The sequence below is a fragment of the Hevea brasiliensis genome, chromosome 4, assembly GCF_030052815.1.
Source record: "Hevea brasiliensis isolate MT/VB/25A 57/8 chromosome 4, ASM3005281v1, whole genome shotgun sequence".
Classification (NCBI taxonomy): domain Eukaryota; kingdom Viridiplantae; phylum Streptophyta; class Magnoliopsida; order Malpighiales; family Euphorbiaceae; genus Hevea; species Hevea brasiliensis.
Window position 1 is genome coordinate 4492352 of NC_079496.1, and position 22818 is coordinate 4515169.

Consider the following 22818-nt stretch of genomic DNA (forward strand, 5'->3'; position numbering starts at 1 on the left):
TATAATTAATAATTATGATTAAATTATTATACATACAATAATTATATCAAATAAAAATTTTCATTAAGTATATTGTAAGAGAACATTTACTTATCTAATAAAGTCGATAATATATATATATACATCTCTCTTATTTTGAGATTCAACAAAACAAATTCTAATTAAATATTATTCAAATAGTTTATTAAGGTATATATATCATATTTTGCATTTATTTTCAAAAAAATAATATATATTATTATTTGTTTGAAATAAAATTTTATTAGTTTGAAATATTATATTATTTATTTTTAATAATATTTATATATTTTTATTGTATAAATTAAAAGAAATAATATGTAAAAAAAAAATTAAGAAGTTGTGAGACAAAGTCTGATCACATCTGGGGAAGGCATCGGCTTCCCTACAAAAGGGAAGCCAGCCTGCTCCCTGCTCAAATTAAATGGCAGTTGCTATGCCAAAAGTGTGGCAATGATATTGATTATTATTATTTTTTAATTTAGTTTAAATAACATTTTAAATATTAAAACTTAATTATGTGTAAGTTAAAGTTAATGATATAATATTAAATTTAATATATAAAATAAATTAGAGATAAGTAAATGGGTTAAAATTAATATGTAAAAACTAAATAATTTGTCTCTAATAAATATTATTAAAGATAAATATATTTGATTTTAAAAATTGAACTAAAACCAAAAAAAAAAATAAGTATGAGCTATTAAAGGCAATTTAATTTGTTTCTAAAAATAGTTTTGGGAGCAAATAAAATAGTTTGCAAAAATATATAGAAATAAATTGTTATCCCTTAGATAAATATATTTGTCTTTAAAAGTTAAATTAGTGTTAAATATAAATTTATCTTTGTATTTATCATTAATTACATTTAGGCAAGGGCAGAATTAAAAATTAATTTTATAGGGGCCAAAAATAAGCAATAAAAAGAAACTAAATAAAATCTTAATAAAAATATAGGGATAAAAATAAAAATATAGAATATTAAGAGATAAAAATTAAATAATATGAAAATGTGAACGGAATTTACACAAAAGTGCAAAGGTAAAAATAAAAATAAAATTATTAAAGAGGCAAATAATAATTTTTTAAAAAAAATACAGTAATTTTTTAGGTAAAATTTTAAATTTAAAAATTTTAGAGGGCAACAACAATTTTTTTGCAAAAATATTAAAGTTTATATGTAAAATTATAATTCTGAACATTTTTGGAGGGTCACAACACCTCCACTGATAATGTATTATCACCCTTATAGTTAAGGACAACAGTAAATAGGATAAATGTTTATTAATTTTTTAAAAAGATAAATAAATAAATAAATTTTTGAGACCAAATTTTAAATATAAATATATTAAATAAATAGCGATGTTCATTCACTTGGGAGGTTTTTTTTTTTTTTTAAGAGATATTCATTGTTCAACGGAATTTAAATACAATAAAAGGATTCATATATTCTATTCTTGAAAACTTCACCTATAAATTTAAACTTTGAGATTGAGTAGTTCTTTGATATGATTCTATTAGACTAAAAGATTCAGAGTACCATCTCTATTTATTAATTGAATATTTTAACATAAGATATACAGGATCTATGCTCATTCATATTTCAAACTTAATGAGTTTAAGTCTAATATGTTTTCATGCACGGAGTGTAATAGAGATATAAAACTATTTTTGAAACCCTCATTTGCAAGCTTAAAATACGCAACATTCAATCCTCGTGAATTATCAAGTATATATAAACTTGTAGGAATTAAATTTAGCATGAATGTCACTATTAAATTAATTTAAAGCCCTGATATTCCACACAGCCTCTAGCTAGGTTATTGTGTGTGCCAATTCTATGCGGCGAAATTGCCTGTGAGTGTAGGCCTTTATTTGGAGCAATCTTTAGAAAACACAGAAATTAAATTTAGAGTGCTATTTTCATTAAAGAGGGCTGCAGGTAAATTAAAAACGCAAATGGATATTTATTGGAATAAGGTTAATTTGGCTCCTATATTTATTGAGGAGGTTTAATTTAGCTTATTTTTTATTTTTGATCTAATTTAATGCATAAATTTTGATTTATGTTCAAATTAATCCAATTAACAAAAATATTATTTTTTAATATTAAAATATAATATAAAAATAATTTATTTAATATTTTAATTATACAAATTATACAATATAAAAATAATATTTTAATATCATTTTTAAATAAAATAATTAAATATTTTAAAAATGATATTAAAATATTATTTTTATATTGTATAATTAAATAAATTATTTAATTTTTAATTTTTTTAATATTAAAATATTATTTTTCTATTTTATAATTAATTAAATAAAAATATTATTTTTATTATTCAATATTATTAATTAAACTGAAAATATAAAAAAATATTTTTATATTTTCATATAATTAATTAAAATTAAAAATTATTACTATTCCAATTAATAATATTGAATAATAAAAATAACATTTTTATTTTTATTAATTAATTATACAATATAAAAATAATATTTTAATATTAAAAAAATAATTAAATAATTAAATAATTACACTTTTTGTTAATTGGATTAATTTGAGCATAAATCAAAACTTATGAATTAAATTGGACCAAAAGTTAAAAATGAGCTAAATTAAACATCTCCAACAAGTATAGGGGACAATTTGAACTTTATTCCAATATTTATTTGCCCTATTCTCTTATTAACCTTTTTTTTTTTTTTTATCTTCATCCTTTCTATTTGTCCTGGTAATAAATTGATATACCATTTTCATCATCTCCTTTATTGAATCGACCAAATAAAGGGTATAAAATATGAGCCTCAATTCTATTAGAGTTTTGATGTGCAAGGTGATTGTATTCTCGTCAAAGGAGATTATCGATTTTTTAAATAATGGGTTTTAGAGAGTTTCTCTCTATCATCCAGAGCTAAGAAAATTTTCAAGTAATTGAAATCTTACTATACTAAAAAAAAAAAAATCACTTTTTACATTATCATTTATGAGAAATTATTGTCTAAATCTAATCTATTATAAGATTGTGTCTTTTTTATTTTTTTGCCTGATTTGTGTGATTTTCGTTGTCATTTTAAAATAAGAGTTGTTAGACAGGAATATGAATATACTGGTCAAGATTTAATTTGTCTTTGAGTGACAGAGGGTCGAGGCAGATTTTAATGACTTGGTCTAAAAAGTATGGTTTCAAAAGCAGGAATGCTCTTGCAGCCGCCATGATTGATTCCTCTGTCCATAATTGATTTATTTGTCTTCCTTGTTCAAGAAAATATGAATGCTGTATTAATTTCCTTTGAATCAAATTTATCTTTAGTTGATACCAATTAGTTTCAGTTTTGTGTTCCTGGAATTTTTGTCAAAATTGTGAAATTTCAAATATTTATATATAATCGATGGTTCTACTTCTGGATTCAATTTAGTCGGCGGAGGCAAATTCCATCTATATGAAAGCTGATTATACCAAAACTAAGACAATATATGTATATTTCTTCAGGAAATGAGGGGTGGAAATTTGCATGAGAGTTATATTAAATTTGTGATCAATAAAATTTGTAAAAATTGTAATAAATTTCAAGTTCAAAACATGCAGATCAAAGAATAGCGTGAACCTTATAACTTTCATTGGCAGTCAGTTGCATAAATAGCCACAGTTTAATAGAAATTAGGTTGCAAGTCTTCATTTCTTAATACCATTAGAGTTCCTGATCATAATTATGTGAACCCATCAGCAAGAAAGCAACCTATCATTGGACTGATAGAAACCTCTCAACAAACATGTCATTTTTCAAGCGAACTAGTATCGAAGAAGAAACATTATTATTGTTCATTAAATCAGCAAAAATGTACAATCATTCAAATGATAAAAAGTCAGGCAATTTTCATTCGTTGACAAGAAGTTAAAAAATATATATGACAAACAAATCTATATCCGCACGCTATTTATTTTTCTTTGTCCCCCTTTTTCTCTGATGAAGGGGACCACAATTGAAAGAAATCAATTTGCTTATTAATATAATTAATCTCCACCCAGGTCAAGGATACTGATAATGATGCACTGGTGGCGGAGGCGGAGGAGGAGGAGGTGGGGGTGGGGGTGGAGGTGATGGAGGAGGAGGGGGTGGAGGTGGAGGAGGAGGTGGGGGTGGGGGTGGGGGTGGGGGTGGAGGAGGAGGAGGAGGAGGAGGTGGTGGGGGTGGGGGTGGAGGTGGAGGAGGAGGGGGTGGAGGAGGAGGAGGAGGAGGAGGAGGAGGAGGTGGTGGTGGACTTCTAGGTGAACACCGGCCAAATGCATCACACTTAACTGGATAAGCATAGAATGCCTTGCATTCCTCAGGTGATCGCTGCAAAGGTCTATCAGGTATGCAGTTTTTCCGATCATCTTTGGCTGACAACTTGAGGCAAACATGCGGCTCACTACAGAAATAATTATAAGAGTATGTGAAGTTCTCCAACTTTGGCAATAAGCATATACTTTCCGGTATCTCGCCAGAGAGTTTGTTGTGTGCCACGTTTAGCTGCTCCAACATTTTCATTTCTCCTATAGAGTCTGGCAATGTACCCACAAGCTTGTTGAAGCTTACATCAAAAACTTTCACTTGGTTTAGCAACCCTATATCCGACTGCAGACAACCAGTCAGTCCCATATTCATGAGGAGTATTTGGCTGAGCGTCCCTGCCATTTTTGCCAAGTTTGAAGGAATGCAACCACCAATGTTATTGTTGGCCAATACAACCACTGATACTGGAGAGTTAGCAAAGTTGTCAGGCAAGGATGAATTGAATTTGTTGTTGTTGATGAAAAGGGCATCAAGATTTATATCGAATAGTTTAGAAGGGACATTGCCATGGAACTCATTGTATCTAATATCAAGAAATTTGAGCGAAGGCAGATAAAGAACAATATAAGGAAATTCACCACTAAATTGGTTGTTGCTAATGTCAAGCTCATAGAGAAGGCGAAGATGGCGAAAACTATCAGGGATGGTGCCACAGAAGCGGTTGGAGTTAAGGTGGAATAAAGCTAAGTCGGTGAGGAGACCGAGCTTTTCTGGCAGATAGCCAGATATGTTGGCATGGTTTAAGTCTATACCTGCCACTGTTGTGGTGTGAGGGTCATCTGGGGCTGGTGCGCAATAGACTCCTGTATAGTTGCAGACATTTGGACCATACCAGTTTGAGGTAAAGTTTTTAGGGTCAGAGATGATTGAATGTTTCCAGGCTTGGAGCGCTATGAAAGCATCCAGAAGTCTAGGGTTGAGGATGGGTGGAGACGGAGAATAAGAAGCCTGATGAGATGGTTTAGAGAAGAATATTAGGATGCCCCAAAGGGCTAGTGTGAGATATGAATGGTGCCTCATTTTGGGGAAGCAAAACACATGATCAAATGATACCCAGATGTTGTAGTTTGGAGTTATGGAAAGAGAGGTTGCTAATTACTTATATATGTGTGCAGATTCCCTGAAGAAGGTTGGATGTTCCAATCAGTATAATATGTTTTTAAAAAGACTTAAGACTTTGTGATGACTATATTATATAAAAATATATTTAGTTTTTGGTTTTTCATTTTTAGAGGATTTTTGGTTCACTAGTTAGATGCAGCTGATAGCTGATAGACATTCAAACAGGCGAACTATAATATTGAGTAAAGTTGAAAAAAATAAAGCTGACAGCTGATAACTAATTAATATGGTATCCATCAGCTGCAGTTTGTATCAGTTCTATTTTTACAGCTATTTCTAATCAGCTAATAGTTAATTTAATTTGATTTTTTTATTTTGACCATATTATTCTTTTTTATTTAGTTTAAAAATTAATATTATTAATACTTTTATCTTTTTCATTTTTAATTTTAACATCTTAATTATATTTCAAATTTATTAAAATATTTTTTTATTAATAATATAAAATATAAAATATTTATTTATATCTAAAAACTTAAAATTAATTATAAGTTTTTTCTTTATCAACAATAATAATTACTTTATTATTATATTTATATTTTTAAAGTTATTTAATTATTTTTTTAAAGAATTTAATTATTTTTTTATTTCAATAATAAAATAAATAATATAATATAATAGATTAATAACTATATATTTATTTTAATAATATAAATAAATGATATAATATATTAATTTAATAATTATATGCTTAATTTAATAATAAAATAAATAATATAGTATAATAAATTTATAATTATATATTTATTTCAATAATAAAATAAATTATATAATATAAACCTTTATTAGTAATTTCACATATTAACAGTAATAATTAAATATAATTTTACTAAATACTTAATATAAATCAGTTAATATCAGCTACCAACTATCAACTAATAGTAACAGTCATAAACAGTTAAACCAAACAAACCCTTAATTTATCAATTAAAAAAAAGATAGCTTTACATAATATGATTAGTGGAACACAGAGAGCTTTCACATTTTAATAATTTGACTTCATCCATCAAGAAAGTAACAATATTAATCGTTCCAGATCTCTTTTGGGTGCATATATATATATATATATATATATATATATATATATATATATATATATTTCTGTATTATTCTATCTCGAATTCTCCCTTCTTCTTCTTCTGTACCATTATACATGTATGCAATATTGTAGATAAGTGTAATACAACCATGAGTTTCTTATGGTTTGTTTGTAGAGAATTTGGTGCCTGCTACTCACCAAAAACGCGGTTTTTGCATTTCTGTCTTTTTAGTTTTTGTATTGACAAGAGGGCTACGGTCAGAAATGTTTTAATTGCAATCAATTAATAACGCCCTCATTATATCGAAAGTTTGAGTTTTACCAATCATCTCTTTTGGTGAATAATATTTAAATTTCACCATAATTCCTAAAAATATTGATGTTATGCCTTAACTCCAAACTAGAGAGTCTCTCCTCACCTAAACTTTCATTCACTGAAAAAACAATTTTTTTGGGAATTATATATTTTGTAATTAAGGTATGGATGCATGCATGGTTGATTAATTATTGATAGTGTACTTTTAGGTTTTTTTTTTAATCGCTTGAATATGTCAAAATCACCTCTAGTTTTCGTGTGTTTGTTGTGGAACTACAGGATTGAGAATCTGTTTTAGTTAATGTTTGGTTATCCACAAGTCTTACCATCTAAGATTATGAAAATCATTAGCTTCTTGGTGGTTGGAAATTTTGGAATATTTGAATCATCATAAACCAAGAATCAGTACCATATTGGATTATTCTAATTCAAATAATGTATATTTTGTCCAAGTAGACAAAGTAATAATGGATGTATAATATTTTGGTTAATTATTAATAATTAATAAGCAATTCATCTTCCATTAAAAGTCCTAAGTGCTACCATTTAGCTATTAGTAACTTGGGATATATAGTGTGGATTAATAGTTATAATTGATTCTTAAAATGGCTCTTGTATATCGAAGTAATCTCTTAAAAATTTATGGTACAAACAGTACAGATGTCACAACTTAACTTTATAGGCCTAATTATGAGTACAGTAATAGTGAGACTTATTATGAGTTTTAGGAGCTTTATATTAACTCAAGTTCTAGTGCTAATTCAGCCCATAAAGTTTAGTCGTGACAATAGAATTCTATAGTCTTGTTTACACATAAAGAAGTTTTGTTTATGCATTAATATAACTGTTGAAAAATAGGAATTTTGAGTTGTTGTAAAAACTAATTCTATTCATAAGTGATAATTAAATGTGGCCAATCTTCAAGATTATGGGTTTATTAAAGTCAAGTGGTGGGATTTGGTGGTGTTTATAGTTGGCAAAACTCAGTTTTGCTTTGATTCGTTCAAACATACTATTGATATGAATTAAACTAATGTCTTTCCTTTGAGATATTATTCTGCTTTTGACAACAACATTTGGATTTAATTTAATTCAACTTGCTAGTATAGAAACCTGCTCCAAAATATATGCATTTAAAGTCAACATAATAAAGTTAGCTGCAAGGGAAACATGCTTGAAACATCAAATTAAATATATCACGAAGAAATTTGGCAATATGTATTAATTATACCTTGTTTGGATGGAGGGAAACTGTATCGAAAATTCCATAGAGAAGAAAGAAAAGTTCAATGAAGCAAGCAGTCAAACTAGAATATATAAATATTTCTCATGTGGCTAGATGGTAATGAATAATAGAGATGCAATTGCAAGAAATGAAAGAGGGAAAGTGGGGAACCGATCATGGAGAGAAAAGTTGTACGTGTGATGATCAATACAAGACCAACCACATATATTTGGCATATCTTAAACTAGTTAGCATAAACATCGTATAACATTATATGTACATCTAATCACTATTAAAAAGGAGAAGTGTTTCAAGTCAATATACCAAACTCCTTAGACCAAATCATAATGAGGCAGAGGCAGTGTCAGCTATCCCAAAAGACTTTCAAGTCTTCAATAATGCTTTCAACTGGTAGAGATGTTCATTTTTGTTCTTTTATTTCTGCTCCAGGTTTTTAATATTTGATCATGACATCACAACTACTGATCAAGTACATCAACTGGGAAAGAATGGAAGAACATTTCAACAAAATGAGAAAATTAACCAATAGCACAAAAAAAAGGGTCCCTTTCTTTGTCTTTATGTTTTGGCTAAGTTGGTGCTTAAATTGTCTCTTTCTATGTTTTTTCTAGGATGCCAAACTCCTAAGATTGGTTCTATTTGTTGTCTTATTTATCAGAGTAGTTGGAATTGTTCATGCCAGTAAGATATTGGTCTAAGCATACATTTCTATAATGGAAACTTCTTTCATTAAAATGTGTTCTTAGGAACTTAAAAGCTCCAGTGGCGGCCTGGCGGGGGTGATACTTGGTCGGCAAAAGGTGCTGATGAATTTCTCCTAGACTAGGTTGGAGCATTTTCTCTGGTTCAAATGCATATTCATATAAATGAGTTTCGTTTAATAATATTGAATTTGATATTGAAATCATTTTGAAAATTATGGGTTTTAATTTGAATTGAAATTAAATAAAATTAATTAAAAAATACATTCATATGTGAGAATGAGGTCACTTTAGAGGCTTCTACCCTTCTGATATGGTCTAGTTCCGGGGCAGTCACTACTTGGCCATGTTCGGCTCTTTGCCCTCTCTCCGTGGGCCTGGGCTGGCTTGGCTACGTGATTTATTAGAGTCCATCTTTCACTTGCATGTTTTTTCACATGGCCGTGGATGGGGATGGAATGAAATTTGTACTCTTATAGAATTATTATAAACCCAAGCCATTTCCAGCCAACCCATTCTCCCGGAACACCGTGAATCCTTCCATTTGAGCTTGCGATGTCGTCTACTTCTAGAAATGACAATTGTTTTTGTCGGAAATGGAGGAAAGAGCAATATCAGAAAGTGTGAATGCTGAACCTTTAGAGACTTGATTACAAATGGAAAGGAATTAGAGTACATGGGTGTGTTATCAATGGACTTATGATGATGTCATGCGCCAGTGATCTACTGGATCGATTTTTCGGTCTCAATTAGTAATGGCAGCGACAGTGACAATGGTGTCGCCAATTGGGTTCGCAACGATAATGGTTCCAACAATTTTGTTTCTATCATTTTGAGATTGTTTCGGTTGGTTTTGAATTGATTTTGTTCAATTAGGTTTGGATTATTTGGGTTTGAATATTGATTTCTTTGATTTGAGGGTATTTGGTGAGGAATTGTGACAGATCAAATTGTTACAGATAGTCGATCCAACAAAATCTTAATAGACTGATTTGGGTTGAATTTGAGTTTTAAATATTAAATATTCATTACAAAAATATATATTCTTTTATAATAATATTTATAAATTTTATATTTTTATTTTAAATAAAATAGAATTTAAATATTTAATAAAAGAATTAAATATTAAAATATTAATTATTAATGAAAAATGATTTTTTATGTAGATTATTAATTAAAATATATAAAATTAAATATATTTGGGTATTTTTCTAATTATAATAATCAATTTTATGATGAGTTTGAGTTTTGAAAATATTAATCCAGTTTAGACAGAATAATTTTCGCTAATATCTTTTCATGATTTTCTTTGATTTTGGATTATTTGATATTGATTTCATTCTTGATTTGGTTCAATTTGACTTATTTAATGTTTGATTTAGATTGAGTTACTTAAGGATGAGACAGAGAAGCATAGAGATCAACGAGATTGCACAATGTAACCGTGATGGAAAGATTATCTCTAAACTTATTTAGTTGTAACTTTCTCAACTTAAAAACATAATATAAAATTCTATCAACTTTTAAATTTTACACAGTAAAATTTTTCTAATATTAAATTATTAATTTTTTAGTTAGACGTTAATCTGGACAGTTTTAGCATGGAGTTGTCAGTATTTCTCTTTTTTCTCTTAAGTTATGTGTAAATTGAATCATTTTTTTTCTATAAACAAAATAATTTTTCATACATAAAGAAAATAATTTTATATTTTATATAAGAAATGAGAGAGAAATATTGATTAAGTATTATGAAGAAATTTTACTGTGTAAACTTTGAATATTTAAGTGTTTTATTTTATATTTTAAAATTAAAAAATTTTAGTGTTATAATTATATAAGTTTAGGGATAATTATTAAAATTTATTTTGAAAAGGTGAGAGAGAGAGATATGATATAAGGAGAGAGGCGACAGAGTGGGAGGGATGGAGGGTGGAGGAGAGAGAGAGAGCTGAGAGAGAGATGACAAAAACGATAGATAATTTTGGTATTTAATTTTAAATTAGTGTTTGACTTTTATTTTTAGCTTTGATTAATGGAAAATAGTGATAAAAAATTATTATAATTGAAAATTTGAATTTAATTATTTTATTTTTTTAAATAATTTAATTTGATTAATAATTTTAAAAATTTGGATGAAAGAATCAAATTATTAACAGAATCAAACATTATAAATACAATCGTAAGGTTTTTAAAATGTAAAACTTAACTAGTATTTTATTAAATTGTAAAAATAAAATAATAAATAAAAATATTTATTTTAATTTATAAATTGATAAAATCAATTAATTTATAAAATTTAAAAATATATTTATTTATTTATTTACAACAATAAAAAAATTAAGTTTGCACGTTAAAAAAATAAATTATTACACCAATTTTCATTTTTATAAGTCTTATAAATTAGCTTGAGTAAATGTTTATTATATTATTTTTATTTAATTTTTAAAAATTTATTAAATATATATTTTTAATATTATTTTAAATAATTTTAATAATAAATATATTTATAAATTGTATTAACTACTTTAATCAAATATATTTATAAGCTTTTATTAACCTGTACTTTTACCCCTTATTTTTATTTTGATCTTAAAGTGGTAAAAAAATAGAGAAAAATTAAAAAAATAAAAGAAAAAAATTTAATTTATTCTATATAATTTAAATAAATTATTATAATAAAAGATAAATGTAATTTCTCTTTTTTTTTAAAAATAAAAAATAATAATTATACTTTTTTATATTTATATTGTAAAAGAATATTTAAATATATTAAGAATAATTTCTCTTTATTTTTCATTAATTTAAAAAATAAATTTTTTTATTTTTTCTCGATCCTCTTTTATTTAGTGTCCAAGTAAAATAATTTTAAAAAAATCAAAATTTTATTTTTTTTTCTCCTCCCAACATTTTTCATATGTAACCAATACCTTCACTGCCCACAATCACAACCGCAGAATTTGTAATCCAAATTTGTAATTAGCGCTCAGGATTCCAAATTTGTAATTACTCTCCCTCGCAGCAGTTCAGTACTGCAGTATTGTACGCTTCTGTGATTTCGTCGTTTAACCTCAAAAACGACACAACACAAAAACCACTAACGAGGTCTCTCGTAAACCCTAGAAAGTGGCAGGGACAATTATACTCCAAAGGAACACGCACAGGTCACGAGGATCCTCTTCGCTACTGAATATGGCAGGATCAGCGGCGAATGCCTCCACGGAAGGCAATTGTGGGGAGGAGATGTCATTGAAAGATAAGGGTAATGAATTCTTCAAAGCGGGAAACTATCTTAAAGCTGCTGCTCTCTACACTCAGGCCATCAAGCTTGACCCTTCAAATCCTACTCTTTATAGGTAAGTGAACAAAACTAGGGTTTTTTTTTATTAATATTATTTTCTAATTGTCTTTCTTTTTGTTTTCATCAGAATAGAATATTGATTGGTTATTAACAGAGTTCGGTTCATTGCTTCAATTGGGTATTCTTTAGTTTTGTATTAGCATTCTTACTTGTCCATTTTTTTTGTGGGTTAACTTTGACTAGGAAATGTAAGATTTTTGCACTCGTTGGAAACTAGTTGGGCTTGTATACATGAGCTAGGAGTTGGAACGCAATGCTAGATATGTGTGATGAACAAATGCACTTTTAATTTCAAGCATTGAGCCACAGAGATCAAATTTAGGCTGTTATTTAGTTGGCTTTTATTAGTTGGATCAATTGTTGTAGCTTTTTTTTTTTTCCATTTAATTTTGGAATCAAAGTTATCTGTCTGTAAAATGCAAAACAAATGTGCTGTATTTATATCTTCTTCATCCTCAAAAGTATTTTAATTTTTGAATTAAGGACAGAGTCAAAACGTCATTTCTGTGAGGTTTATTCATCTCTATCATGTCACAAGAGAGTATGGAAAGTTCAGTTTTCCATGCGGTAGAAACTGATATGACAGATGCGGACACCTTGTTTCTTTTGTACTGAATTTAGTGGTTCTGCTTCTCCACATTAAGTTCCAGAACTTTTAGAGACATGAAATGTACTTTTCTCTGTTTCTGCTTGATGGCATTAGTGCTACCAATAAAGGTTATGCAACTTTTTTATCTACTTGTGAAAAAAATTTAGAGGATATTTCTGCCAGGTAACGTATTGTTCTTTTGTGTCTTCCACTGCATAATGTTAATTATTTCCCAGCAATCGTGCTGCTGCATTTCTGCAATTGGTTAAGCTTAATAAAGCACTTGCTGATGCTGAGACAACAATCACATTGAACCCCCAATGGGAAAAAGTGAGCAAAGATACATATTCCTTTTTGCATGAGTTGCACTTAATTTTCCTAAGTTGTTCCTTATGTATTGCCATTTTGATCACCTCCAGGGTTATTTCAGGAAAGGGTGTGTATTAGAGGCCATGGAGCAGTATGATGATGTATGTCTGAAGATCTTATTCTCTTCTCTAGTGTTTGCCTGTTTGGTTGCTTTCTGTACATGAGCATATGATTGTGGTTTAGTTCTGCTGATATTTTTTTACTGTCAATATAAATACAGGCCTTGGCTGCTTTCCAAACATCTCTACAGTACAATCCACAGAGCACTGAGGTATCTAGAAAGATTAGGAGGATATCCCAATTGGCAAAAGATAAAAAACGAGCTCAAGAAGTGGAGAGCATAAGATCCAATGTTGACATGGCAAAGCACTTGGATGCCTTGAAATCTGAACTGGTGCGTGTCTAAGCAAAGAGCCATGTTTCATGCCCTCTTACATCCATGTTTCATGCTCTTTTACATTTTAACAAGATGCTTATGAACATAAGATGCATTTTTGAGAGTGGCTTTTTTCTTTTGTTCTTTTCTTTTTAACTATAATATTCAACATGTACTATTAAATCTGGATGTCTCCATCTAGTATTTTTGTCTTTTCCCTTCATATAGAAAGGTTAATTATCTGAACGATGTCAGATGGGTTTCTGTTTATTATCTTAGTGATCCAATGTGAGAAAGGATTAATTTGGCTCTTTCCTTTTGCAGTCTGAAAAGATTGGGTCTGAAGAGTGTTGTAAAGAGATTTTCTCTTTCCTTGTTGAGACAATGGAGGCAGCTGTAAAATCATGGCATGAAACTTCTAAAGTTGATCCTAGAGTCTACTTTCTTATTGACAAGGAAAAGACGGAGACTGATAAATATGCTCCAGTTGTCAATATTGATAAGGTATCGGCCCTTAAAGTGTGTGACTTATAATGTATACATATTCATTCTTCTGCATCTTGTCTTTTGAGCTTTATGTATTAAAAAAATTGTTGGTTTTTTATGATCATCTTTGTCTTGCTTATTTTTGCAGGCCTTTGAATCGCCTCATACACACAGCAGTTGTTTCACATTTCTTAGACAGTATGCTGAGGAGACTTTCTCAAAAGCAGCTTGTTTAGTTGTACCAAAAAGTATCATATCTTACCCACAGGTAATGTTTCACATACGCATAGATATAGTTTATAAACATCTTCTTGAAAAGATGATGCCATATTTTTTTTTTATGGGCATAAGATGCACATAAAGGGAGACGTACTCCTACGCACATATAGATAGAAATAAATTGTTACATGAATTGTTAACAGACTTGTTGGCAAGGTCTGTTAGAAGTCTTACTGTATAAATCTAGGTGTGAATTCAAGCAGAACCTTGAAGTCTGTCTGTCTTCAACTGCTAAAACAATTATTGGTCTAATGGAAATCCATTGCCCTTAGTGTTGAGAGCTTGTAAGGTAGTCATCTCCATTTGTTTACAGTAGAAAATTTGATGAAAGACTGGATGGACAAAATTATGATATTCTGGGGTATTTGCTTAGAAAACCTTGATGCTGTAGCTATGAGTTTTATTAACTGTTTGTGTGAGAAGGAACTTTGTTGGTACTGCTAACACGGGGTGCTACTTTGTCTTGCCACATGTTGTACTTTCATTGTTTCATGGTCTTATATGAGTGTATTTATCGTGGCTGGCTTTGTAAAGATCCTTGATTTCATAAAAGAGGTATATTCTGTTACAGTTGAATGGATCTCAATGAAATCAGGTTAATGTTGCTTCAGTTTACCCTTTTGTAATAAATTTGGATAACTCAAGTGTATAAATAAAGCAGAGCTTAGTTCATATTAAACCACAGTCTGACATGTGGAGCTATATATTTTAAGTATTTGTCCATGCTGCATTCTCAAAAAGGTGCAATATTTTCATTTTATAAATCTTTGAAAAATTAAAAAAAAAAAAAAAAAACAACTTGAGAAAGGATATTTAACTTAGACAAAAAAAATGCCAACAAAACAATTGTTAACTAGACAAGTAGAGCACATTAGGTTAGAGGATAGAAAGAAAAGAATGGGTAGACTTAAATTGACTTGGAGGAGAGTAGTACAACATGACCTAGAAGCATTACACATTTCTGAGGATTTAACTCAAAATCGTTTAGAGTGGAGAAAGCGAATCCATATAGCCGACCCCAAATTTTTGGGATAAAAGCTTAGTTGAGTTGAGTTGAGTTGAGTTGTAAATATTTTTATTTTCTAATATTACATATAAATTATTACACAACTGTTATAATTGTATTTGAAGTATAAGATTTATGGTCCGGTTTCGGTTTTGCTTCATGTAGCTGGTTCCTATAATATAGAGTAGTTATTGGGGTGCAATGACAAATAAAAATCCAGGGTATTTAGTTTTTTTAATTCAGTTTTGATATGCATATGCTCAACATCAACAATTTCTTATTGATTACACAGGTATGGAAAGGTCAAGGATCAAGGAAATGGAAGTATGGGCAACATGATGGCTTCTTTGTTCAATTTGAGTCGCCTTTCTTGCGAAAATTATGGTTTATTCCTAGTACCAGTGAGAAGGGTCAAAAACTCTGCAGGTTCTCTCTCTCTTTCTCTCTCGAGCTAGCTTTTCTCTTCAATTTCTCCCTGCTCATGTGTATGCATGCAATCTTATCCATTAGAAAAGCATTGGTTGGTATTAAATAAAGATTCAGGTACTACAGAGGGCTAAATAGGGTAGAAATGATAGACTGCATCTCAGCATGTGTCGTCATAATTGCATTGAAGTCAAATGAAGAAAATAAACAGTAGTTTTTAATTAGCACAATAATTCTTGTTTTTAATGTTAACATACATTATGATCTTGTATTCTGCTGTAGCAGATAGATATTTTGTTTTCTCAAATTCATTAATTCTTCATGAGATGGCAATTGGCTTTTACTTTAATGAGTTTTCAGTTTTAAAGAAATTCATGCAATGTACTTATTCCTTTTATTTGTTTTCATGCTGATGCTTAGTGTACCTACAAAACTTTGCATTCAGAATGATCATTTCATAACACAACCAGCAGTGCTTTTCTTTTCTATTATACTCAATTCTTCATGCCTTTGCCCAGGGATCCAGAGCCTCTAGACATTAGCGCACATGAAGTGCTTCCACGATTGTTCAAAGAGAAGCTGCCCAACTGTTAGCAAAATCACGCATCTTTTGTATGGTATCTACCTGAGGAAAAAGAATGTGCATTTTTATGGGAGGATTGCATTTGAGGAAGATGAACCAGGTCCACATTTTGACTTGACTGTGATATTGGAGTCCCTGGATAGATGTAAGCACTTTCAAGAAGGTGCTTTTTCTGTTAGCCAAGGTGTGCATCTATTCAAATTTTGACCTCTCTTGATGTTGCGCGGGTTATTTTAAGTTTTTGCATTTCTGGACAGTCTTTGTATGATTTGCTTTTACTGTATTGTATTGGCAAAGAGGGCGTTGGTTTGGCTCGTGTTTACAGCAGCTTGGTATACTATCAAATTTTGGAGGTTTCTTATAAATATTTTCAAGATGGTGCTTTTTCTCAATGGCAACTTAAAAAGTAATGCCAAATTAGGTCCGTTAACTATTGGCTTGTGATTGTTTGAAAGTGCTGAAAATATCTCTTGGTCTATATGTATACATATAAAATATCTTACTGCAAGTATTTTACTTAATAATTGTTAGTAACATTGTTGTGAAAAATTATTTAGAATTAGAAGTTAAATTCTAAACATGTCAATTGTCATATATATGAAAAAAAAATTTTATATGTAATGGATCATTAATAAAATATAGACAAACAGGTACACGAAATATCAAATCGAAGAGGATAATATCCAATTAAAATCAAGGGAAGACAAATGCTCATTAGATGGGTTGATAGGAGATCTTCTTAAGAGTAGTTCTTAGTATGTCCTTGTGTATTGATTGAAATTGGAAGCATATTCATAGCTTCATTTTTAAAGATTCTCGACAGTTGTTTGTAGAGTTGATTGGTTAGATGCAATTCAATACCTTGCTCCTCCAAGAGCTTTCTCATAGGGGAAAAAAACATTAGTTGACAGATTTAACGAATCCAGTCATGAATGCTTCAGATGCTCATCCTAATTTCCATTTTTTTCTTTTTGAACACATATATGTCTGCGATTCACATTGTTGCTAGAAGTAATGAATGGGCAAATCATTTCATTTTCTTGCCCTAAAATACAGATAGAAATTCCAAGCTACCATGGTGCAGTGATTGTTGTAAATTACAAGTGATAGTCAAGGATGCCGATGGAAATGGAGACATTATTTCATTGCTTAATGCATCTGCGACGGAGGCCCATATCTTTTATCATTTCTACAACATTACCTGTTTAAGCCAGGGTCAACATCATCCCTGCCACCTATCTCCATCCTCATATTTGAGCTCGTAAGCACCATCCCAAAAGAAGAGAATAAAAAAAAAATAAAAATAAAAATTGTTTCTTCATCCTCCTCATCATTTTTTTTTTAAATGATCAGAATTTATTTTCTTCATTTTATTAATTTTTTTTTATTTCTTTTTTACATTTAGGGTATTTTACGATGAATTTATACGTACCAAGATAAAACCTGCTTCTTGAAAGATCTTAAAGACGCTCGCTTGGTGTAAAAAAAAAATATGAAGAGTCTTCTATTGCGGTCTATTCTTAATTGATAAAGAAGATGAGATCTCATCCTAATTAATTGGATTAACCTGGATTCATTTTCTCATTACTAAATTTGTTTATTTGTTTTCATAAAAAATTAAAAATTTTATGGTAAACTAGAATGTCATCTGGCGAAACAAACGGCAAGTCGTCTCAAATTACTTTGGCAGGGAAAACAATGTATGCTTTTAGATTTAAGAAATGAAGCACTCAACTCAATATTATATTTGATGTATGAAATGCTGCTTCACTTTTTGTTGTGGGGTAGGGGGAGGATCACCACCGCTGAACTGTGGTTGGACCCTGTTAAGCATCAAATTAAACTTGCCACTCTTTTCTTCCATTTTACATATCACACATTATCTTGTGCATCAAATTCTTGAACTGTAACTCTATTCGATTTGCAGGTATGTAGCATGAAGTTGCATGCTGCTACAGCCTCACCCACGGTAAGATAGATACATTCCTGACCAATTTTTCCGATGAACTTTGTTTTTTCCATCTTCTTAATCACTTCACTTCGTGGGTTTGCCAGTACCAGCTACATTAATAAGCACACAAGTTAAATAACTTCCAGAGAAATCATGAAAATGGAAGGGCGAAGATTTTTTTTTTTTTCTTTCTTTTGGTACCTTAAGACCTCTTCTGTCAGTGTTCTTATTAACTTCTTCGAGCATGCTGATCCCACTTGTATCTATGCTGCCAATAGCTGTGAATTGAACGGATTGGAACATTAGGGAAAATAATTAAGAGTTATATATACTTTCAATTTGTGCTGCAATGTTCAAGAATTAAGACACCTACCACTCATATCTAGTATCACATATTGTAAAGTGGGTTCTCCTGTGGATATTAGCCTGTCTTGCTCCTCATAAATCCATCTTGAAATCCTGAAAATGAAATGAAAGAAGCCAATATATATAAACGCAGGTTTTCTTGTTGGGATTTTCTTTAATGTTTTGTTTCGCATATGTATACCTTTCCCTTAAGTAGTTTGCATTGGCAAAGTAGATGGGTGCATCAATCTGAAGAATGAGAACTCCAGGAACATTGTTAGCTGTCGGATATTGATCCACGCTTCTATAAATCATGGAATTGGGAATGTTGCCAAGGAGAAAGGTCCTTGGCCTTGCTACAAATAGGAGCATCCTCAGCAAGGAAATTATGACCTGCATTTGCAAATTCTGGCCATATCACTAATGTTCAACTTAAAAATCTTTGTTTCTGATATGAAATAAAAGGTCTCTAGATGAGTTCCCTACAGCAATGACTAGGCCAATTTCGACACTTCCAATGACAACACCAATGTAGGCACTGATGCAAACAACAAAGTCAAACTTGTCGACTTTCCAGAGGTGAATAGCAGCTTCATAGTCAATTAGGCCGAGCATAGCAGCAATGATAATAGAGGAAAGCACCACCAGGGGAGTGTAATGGAACAATGGGGTTAGAAATAACAATGTTATCATTACTGCTGTTGCCATTACTATGTTAGACACTGCAGTCTTGCATCCTGCATTAAAGTTCACTGCAGTTCGCGAGAATGGTCCTGGATCACAGTAAAAACTGTGTTAATTAAGCCGAATGAACATCTTGATAAAAGACCAAAAGTTGAAGGTTGGTTGGGCCTTGAGCAACAACACAAGCAGTACCTGAGGTTAGGTAACAGGAAGTGCATGAACCTGCAATATTCATCATCCCAAAAGCGATCATCTCTTTGTTTCCATCAATGTGATAGTTCTTGAACATGGCAAAACTCCTCCCAACAGCCACTCCTTCCTGTACATTCATCACATCCACCTCTTTGTTAATGTTTTGATCCTTTTTTTTTTAACATTATCCTATATCGATTTAATTCATTCAAGATGTTTTTTATTTAGACTCCAAGCATTCAGACTCTTTTAAATAATTCTAGAATGTATATCGAAATTAAATTCCTTTCTCTAATAGGAAAGGTATTTTTTTATTAATTAAATTAACTCTGTTAATTATTTTTTCTTTAAATTATATGATTAGGGCCCTCAACTGAAGGGTGTAATTAAGAGTAATATAATATAATATAATATAATTGGAGAGCATGGGAGTGGAGTGTGATGTAAGGATTAAAAGACTTACAGCAAGAGCTATGACACCAATTATTATTCCAGTTCTAATAGCAGTCATCAGATGTGGGGACCCAAAAGCCAATTCAGATATAGATGGTGGGTTCAACCCTTTCTTGAGGTGCCCAATCTGGAGAAAACAACATAGTACCAGAAATTATTTAATTAACATATTATATCTAAATTAAATTTATTAATACCACCTTTAGTTAATGAGACAATTAAATGATCATTAATTAATTAGCTGGATGACAACAATGGCTCATCCTGTTTCATGAGGTTAATTTTTGCTCACTCATCACATATAATTTGATGGGGTAGGTACTTAGGAGCCTTCACATCCACAGTATTCCTAATTGACGATAAAAATCCAACAAATTGAATACAATATTTAATTATTTTGAGCTTTATATAAAACTCACCACTTGAACGCCATGTTTCTCAGCGTGGGTCAGATAGACAAGGACACTTCCTAGAACAACAGATGTCAGAGGTGCCATAGCATTTATCCAGAAGAAGCATGGCTTTCTCTTGCTCTATTTGTCACCACCAAGAATATTAATTCATGTTTTAAAGAAAAGAAACCAAAAATAAATAATAAATAAATCAGAAGGCTATATATAATCTAATTAGTCATATTATAGTAACTAATTACTTACTTTTTTCTGAAAATGATCTAATTAATTAATTTGCATTAAAGAGAATACATGAAATAGCAATCACTTTCGGAAAGATGCATGGTCACTTAAATTTTAAAAATCTCCAAGTTTGAATATGCAAAAGCTCACTTGAATCATGATATGAAGAACCCATGATCAGCCATGATCATATGGTTGCCGTTTCTTGTATTATATTTCAGGCTTTCAGCTACAAAAACCTTTTTTTCTTTTTTAATTATTGTACTTTTCGTATCTATACATATGGTGGGTGGCTGCTATATATTATATTTTCTTAAGTTTTGCATCATTACTATTTAAATGAAATTAGAAATTCTTAATTATTTTCGGATTTTTAAAGTACCCTTATTTTTAAAGAAACCTGTTTCACCGATCTCATACAATTGTTGTTGGTGAAGTTATTGACATGTAAGTCAAGTTTGGATAACAATAGGTGGGTAGATAGATGGCTTGTAAGTTTCATTTTTACTAAAAAGTAAGAAATTAATCAACAATCACAGTCCAAGCTTGCATTAGAAATGAAAAGGATTTGGATTTACTTACATAGTGTCTAGTTAGAATTAGGAAGAAGAGAAAACAACAACCCAAGGCTCCACTTTCCCATCTCCACTGCAACCACCACCGTCAGAAGAACAGTCGTTATTGTAAGATAAGCTATTTAATTAAAGAAAAAAAAATACAGAAAAAGCAGAAAATGAAGCTATATAAGTGTAGGAAATTAATATGAGAATTAAATTAATTACCTGGTGTGTTTGGCTAAAGATTGAGCGCATAACTGATACAAGATCAGTCCTATGAGTGAAATGAATCAACCCAAGAATCCCTTTCAATTGCTGAAGACAAACAACCGTGGCTGCTCCACCCATGAAGCCCACAATTGTTGCATGAGACAAAAAGTCCACGATAAACCCTAGTCTGTATGATAATTAAACAAAATTACTATCAAATATATATACTGCATGGAAGCCATTAAAGCAACAAGGAGAATATTAATGGTGCATTTTTTTTTTTTCTGTATCTTTAGCCCACATGTGAACCGTTTTTGTTTTAATGCCTTTTAGTGGGTGATGTTTGTAACACCATTATTCATTAATTAATAAGTCAAACTGACCTTAAAAAGCCAAGAGAAGATTGGAAAACTCCAGCAAAGAAAGTAGCAGTTAAGGCCAACTGAACATAGTGCTTAGGGTCCTCATTAGGGTTAACCTCCTTCCCTAACATGGAAGATATAAGAAGTGATGCCACAGCAACAGTTCCTACTGCCAAATCTCTTGAGCTGCCCAATATGGCATATACTAATGGTGGGACAAAGCTTGAATCTGCATTCGCCAACCCATAAGTTGACATTTTCAGGGAAAAGAAGACTTGGGAAAAAAATAATAATAAAACAGAAGCAGATACTCACATAGGCCAACAATTGGAGGCAAGTTTGCAAGATTTGCGTAACTTATCCCTTGAGGAACAGCGAGACTGGCAATAGTAATTCCAGCAATAACATCAGCTCTGAAGAAGGCGAAGGTGTAACGAGGAGCCCATTCCAGGATTGGCACAAAATACTGCAATCCTAAAATGAACTTCCTAGATGCAGACTGGTTCTTGAATTGCCTAAATGGATCATCAGGGAAAAGGGTCTCCTTGAGACCTGATGTTAGCGACTTCAGAAATGGTTTTGTCGGAGGAATTGCAACAGGATGTGGGCATTCGAAATCGGCGTTACCCATTGACGTCTGGTAATTAATCAGAAATGTTAATTATAATTAAGGTAGCTAGAACGTAAATTAATGCTTGAAATTATTTGACCATAATGATGTAGTTTGCGTAGGGGCAATGCTACTAGTGGGCAAGGCTCGGCGACAATGGAGGAAGTATGTAGTAGCTAGGTGTAGAAAGATGTAATGCAAGAGATGAGCGGAACTTGCAAGTATTGAGAAGTTAAAGTTAGCTTGCAGGTACATATAAAGAGATGGGTGAGGACTGTGGAGGTGGGAGTATCCCCCAAAAGTAAGCTAACACGTAGCATCAAATTCTTAGAAAAGGAAAATTTTTATTTAAGAATTTATCATAAATTTAAAATATAAATATGTGAAATTTATATATTTAATAGATGAATTTCATCATTACATTATAATGAATTTAAAAATTAAAAAATTATAATTTATAATGAAATCCAGCGAACTGCTAAGTAATGTGACAAATTAGATGGGTGTATGCTTACTCTTTTATCTTCTACTCTCACTATCAATGGGGTGACTAGTGTCGTCCGC

At 30.7% G+C, this 22818-nt stretch overlaps 3 protein-coding genes across 7 annotated transcripts; 1 reads left to right on the top strand and 2 right to left on the bottom strand.

The window, feature by feature from the left end:
- Nucleotides 1-3819: 3819 nt before the first annotated feature.
- On the bottom strand, nt 3820-5501 carry LOC110673210 (leucine-rich repeat extensin-like protein 3). Its single transcript, XM_021836264.2, has one exon. It carries the CDS (start codon nt 5377-5379, stop codon nt 4054-4056), a length of 1326 nt encoding a protein of 441 aa, XP_021691956.2. The 5' UTR covers nt 5380-5501; the 3' UTR covers nt 3820-4053.
- A 6254-nt stretch (nt 5502-11755) lies between these two features.
- LOC110673250 (hsp70-Hsp90 organizing protein 2) lies at nt 11756-18544 on the top strand. Of its 5 annotated transcripts, XR_009148128.1 has the most exons (11): nt 11756-12136; nt 12967-13060; nt 13150-13200; nt 13320-13493; nt 13800-13979; nt 14110-14229; nt 15539-15672; nt 16191-16439; nt 17312-17516; nt 18183-18224; nt 18311-18544. XR_009148128.1 is itself a non-coding variant. In XM_021836316.2 (8 exons), exons 1-8 carry the CDS (start codon nt 11973-11975, stop codon nt 16264-16266), a joined length of 993 nt encoding a protein of 330 aa, XP_021692008.2. In that variant the 5' UTR covers nt 11756-11972; the 3' UTR covers nt 16267-16685. The 5 variants fall into 5 exon arrangements, 1 of the variants encoding a protein (XP_021692008.2); XR_009148127.1 differs by having other exon boundaries at nt 18183-18544; XR_009148126.1 differs by lacking the exon at nt 17312-17516.
- Nucleotides 17950-22497, bottom strand: LOC110673249 (sulfate transporter 3.1). The gene is made up of 12 exons (XM_021836315.2): nt 21960-22497; nt 21666-21873; nt 21298-21469; nt 21098-21163; nt 20300-20413; nt 19891-20007; nt 19428-19554; nt 19038-19324; nt 18754-18944; nt 18580-18665; nt 18408-18484; nt 17950-18316 (listed from the first exon to the last, which is right to left on the bottom strand). The coding sequence occupies exons 1-12, from the start codon at nt 22273-22275 to the stop codon at nt 18128-18130; spliced, it is 1950 nt and encodes a 649-aa protein (XP_021692007.2). The 5' UTR covers nt 22276-22497; the 3' UTR covers nt 17950-18127.
- Nucleotides 22498-22818: the final 321 nt, after the last annotated feature.

Excerpts from the sequence above, each read along its gene's own strand:
- LOC110673210 (XM_021836264.2), bottom strand. The coding sequence starts at position 5,379 with ATGAGGCACCATTCATATCTCACACTAGCCCTTTGGGGCATCCTAATA.
- LOC110673250 (XM_021836316.2), top strand. The coding sequence starts at position 11,973 with ATGGCAGGATCAGCGGCGAATGCCTCCACGGAAGGCAATTGTGGGGAG. Across the intron at positions 12,137-12,966 it reads TCAAATCCTACTCTTTATAG|CAATCGTGCTGCTGCATTTC; the intron begins GTAAGTGAACAA and ends ATTATTTCCCAG. Across the intron at positions 13,201-13,319 it reads CCATGGAGCAGTATGATGAT|GCCTTGGCTGCTTTCCAAAC; the intron begins GTATGTCTGAAG and ends ATATAAATACAG.
- LOC110673249 (XM_021836315.2), bottom strand. The coding sequence starts at position 22,275 with ATGGGTAACGCCGATTTCGAATGCCCACATCCTGTTGCAATTCCTCCG. Across the intron at positions 21,874-21,959 it reads GCCTCCAATTGTTGGCCTAT|ATTCAAGCTTTGTCCCACCA; the intron begins GTGAGTATCTGC and ends TGGCGAATGCAG. Across the intron at positions 18,485-18,579 it reads TGTGATACTAGATATGAGTG|CTATTGGCAGCATAGATACA; the intron begins GTAGGTGTCTTA and ends TTCAATTCACAG.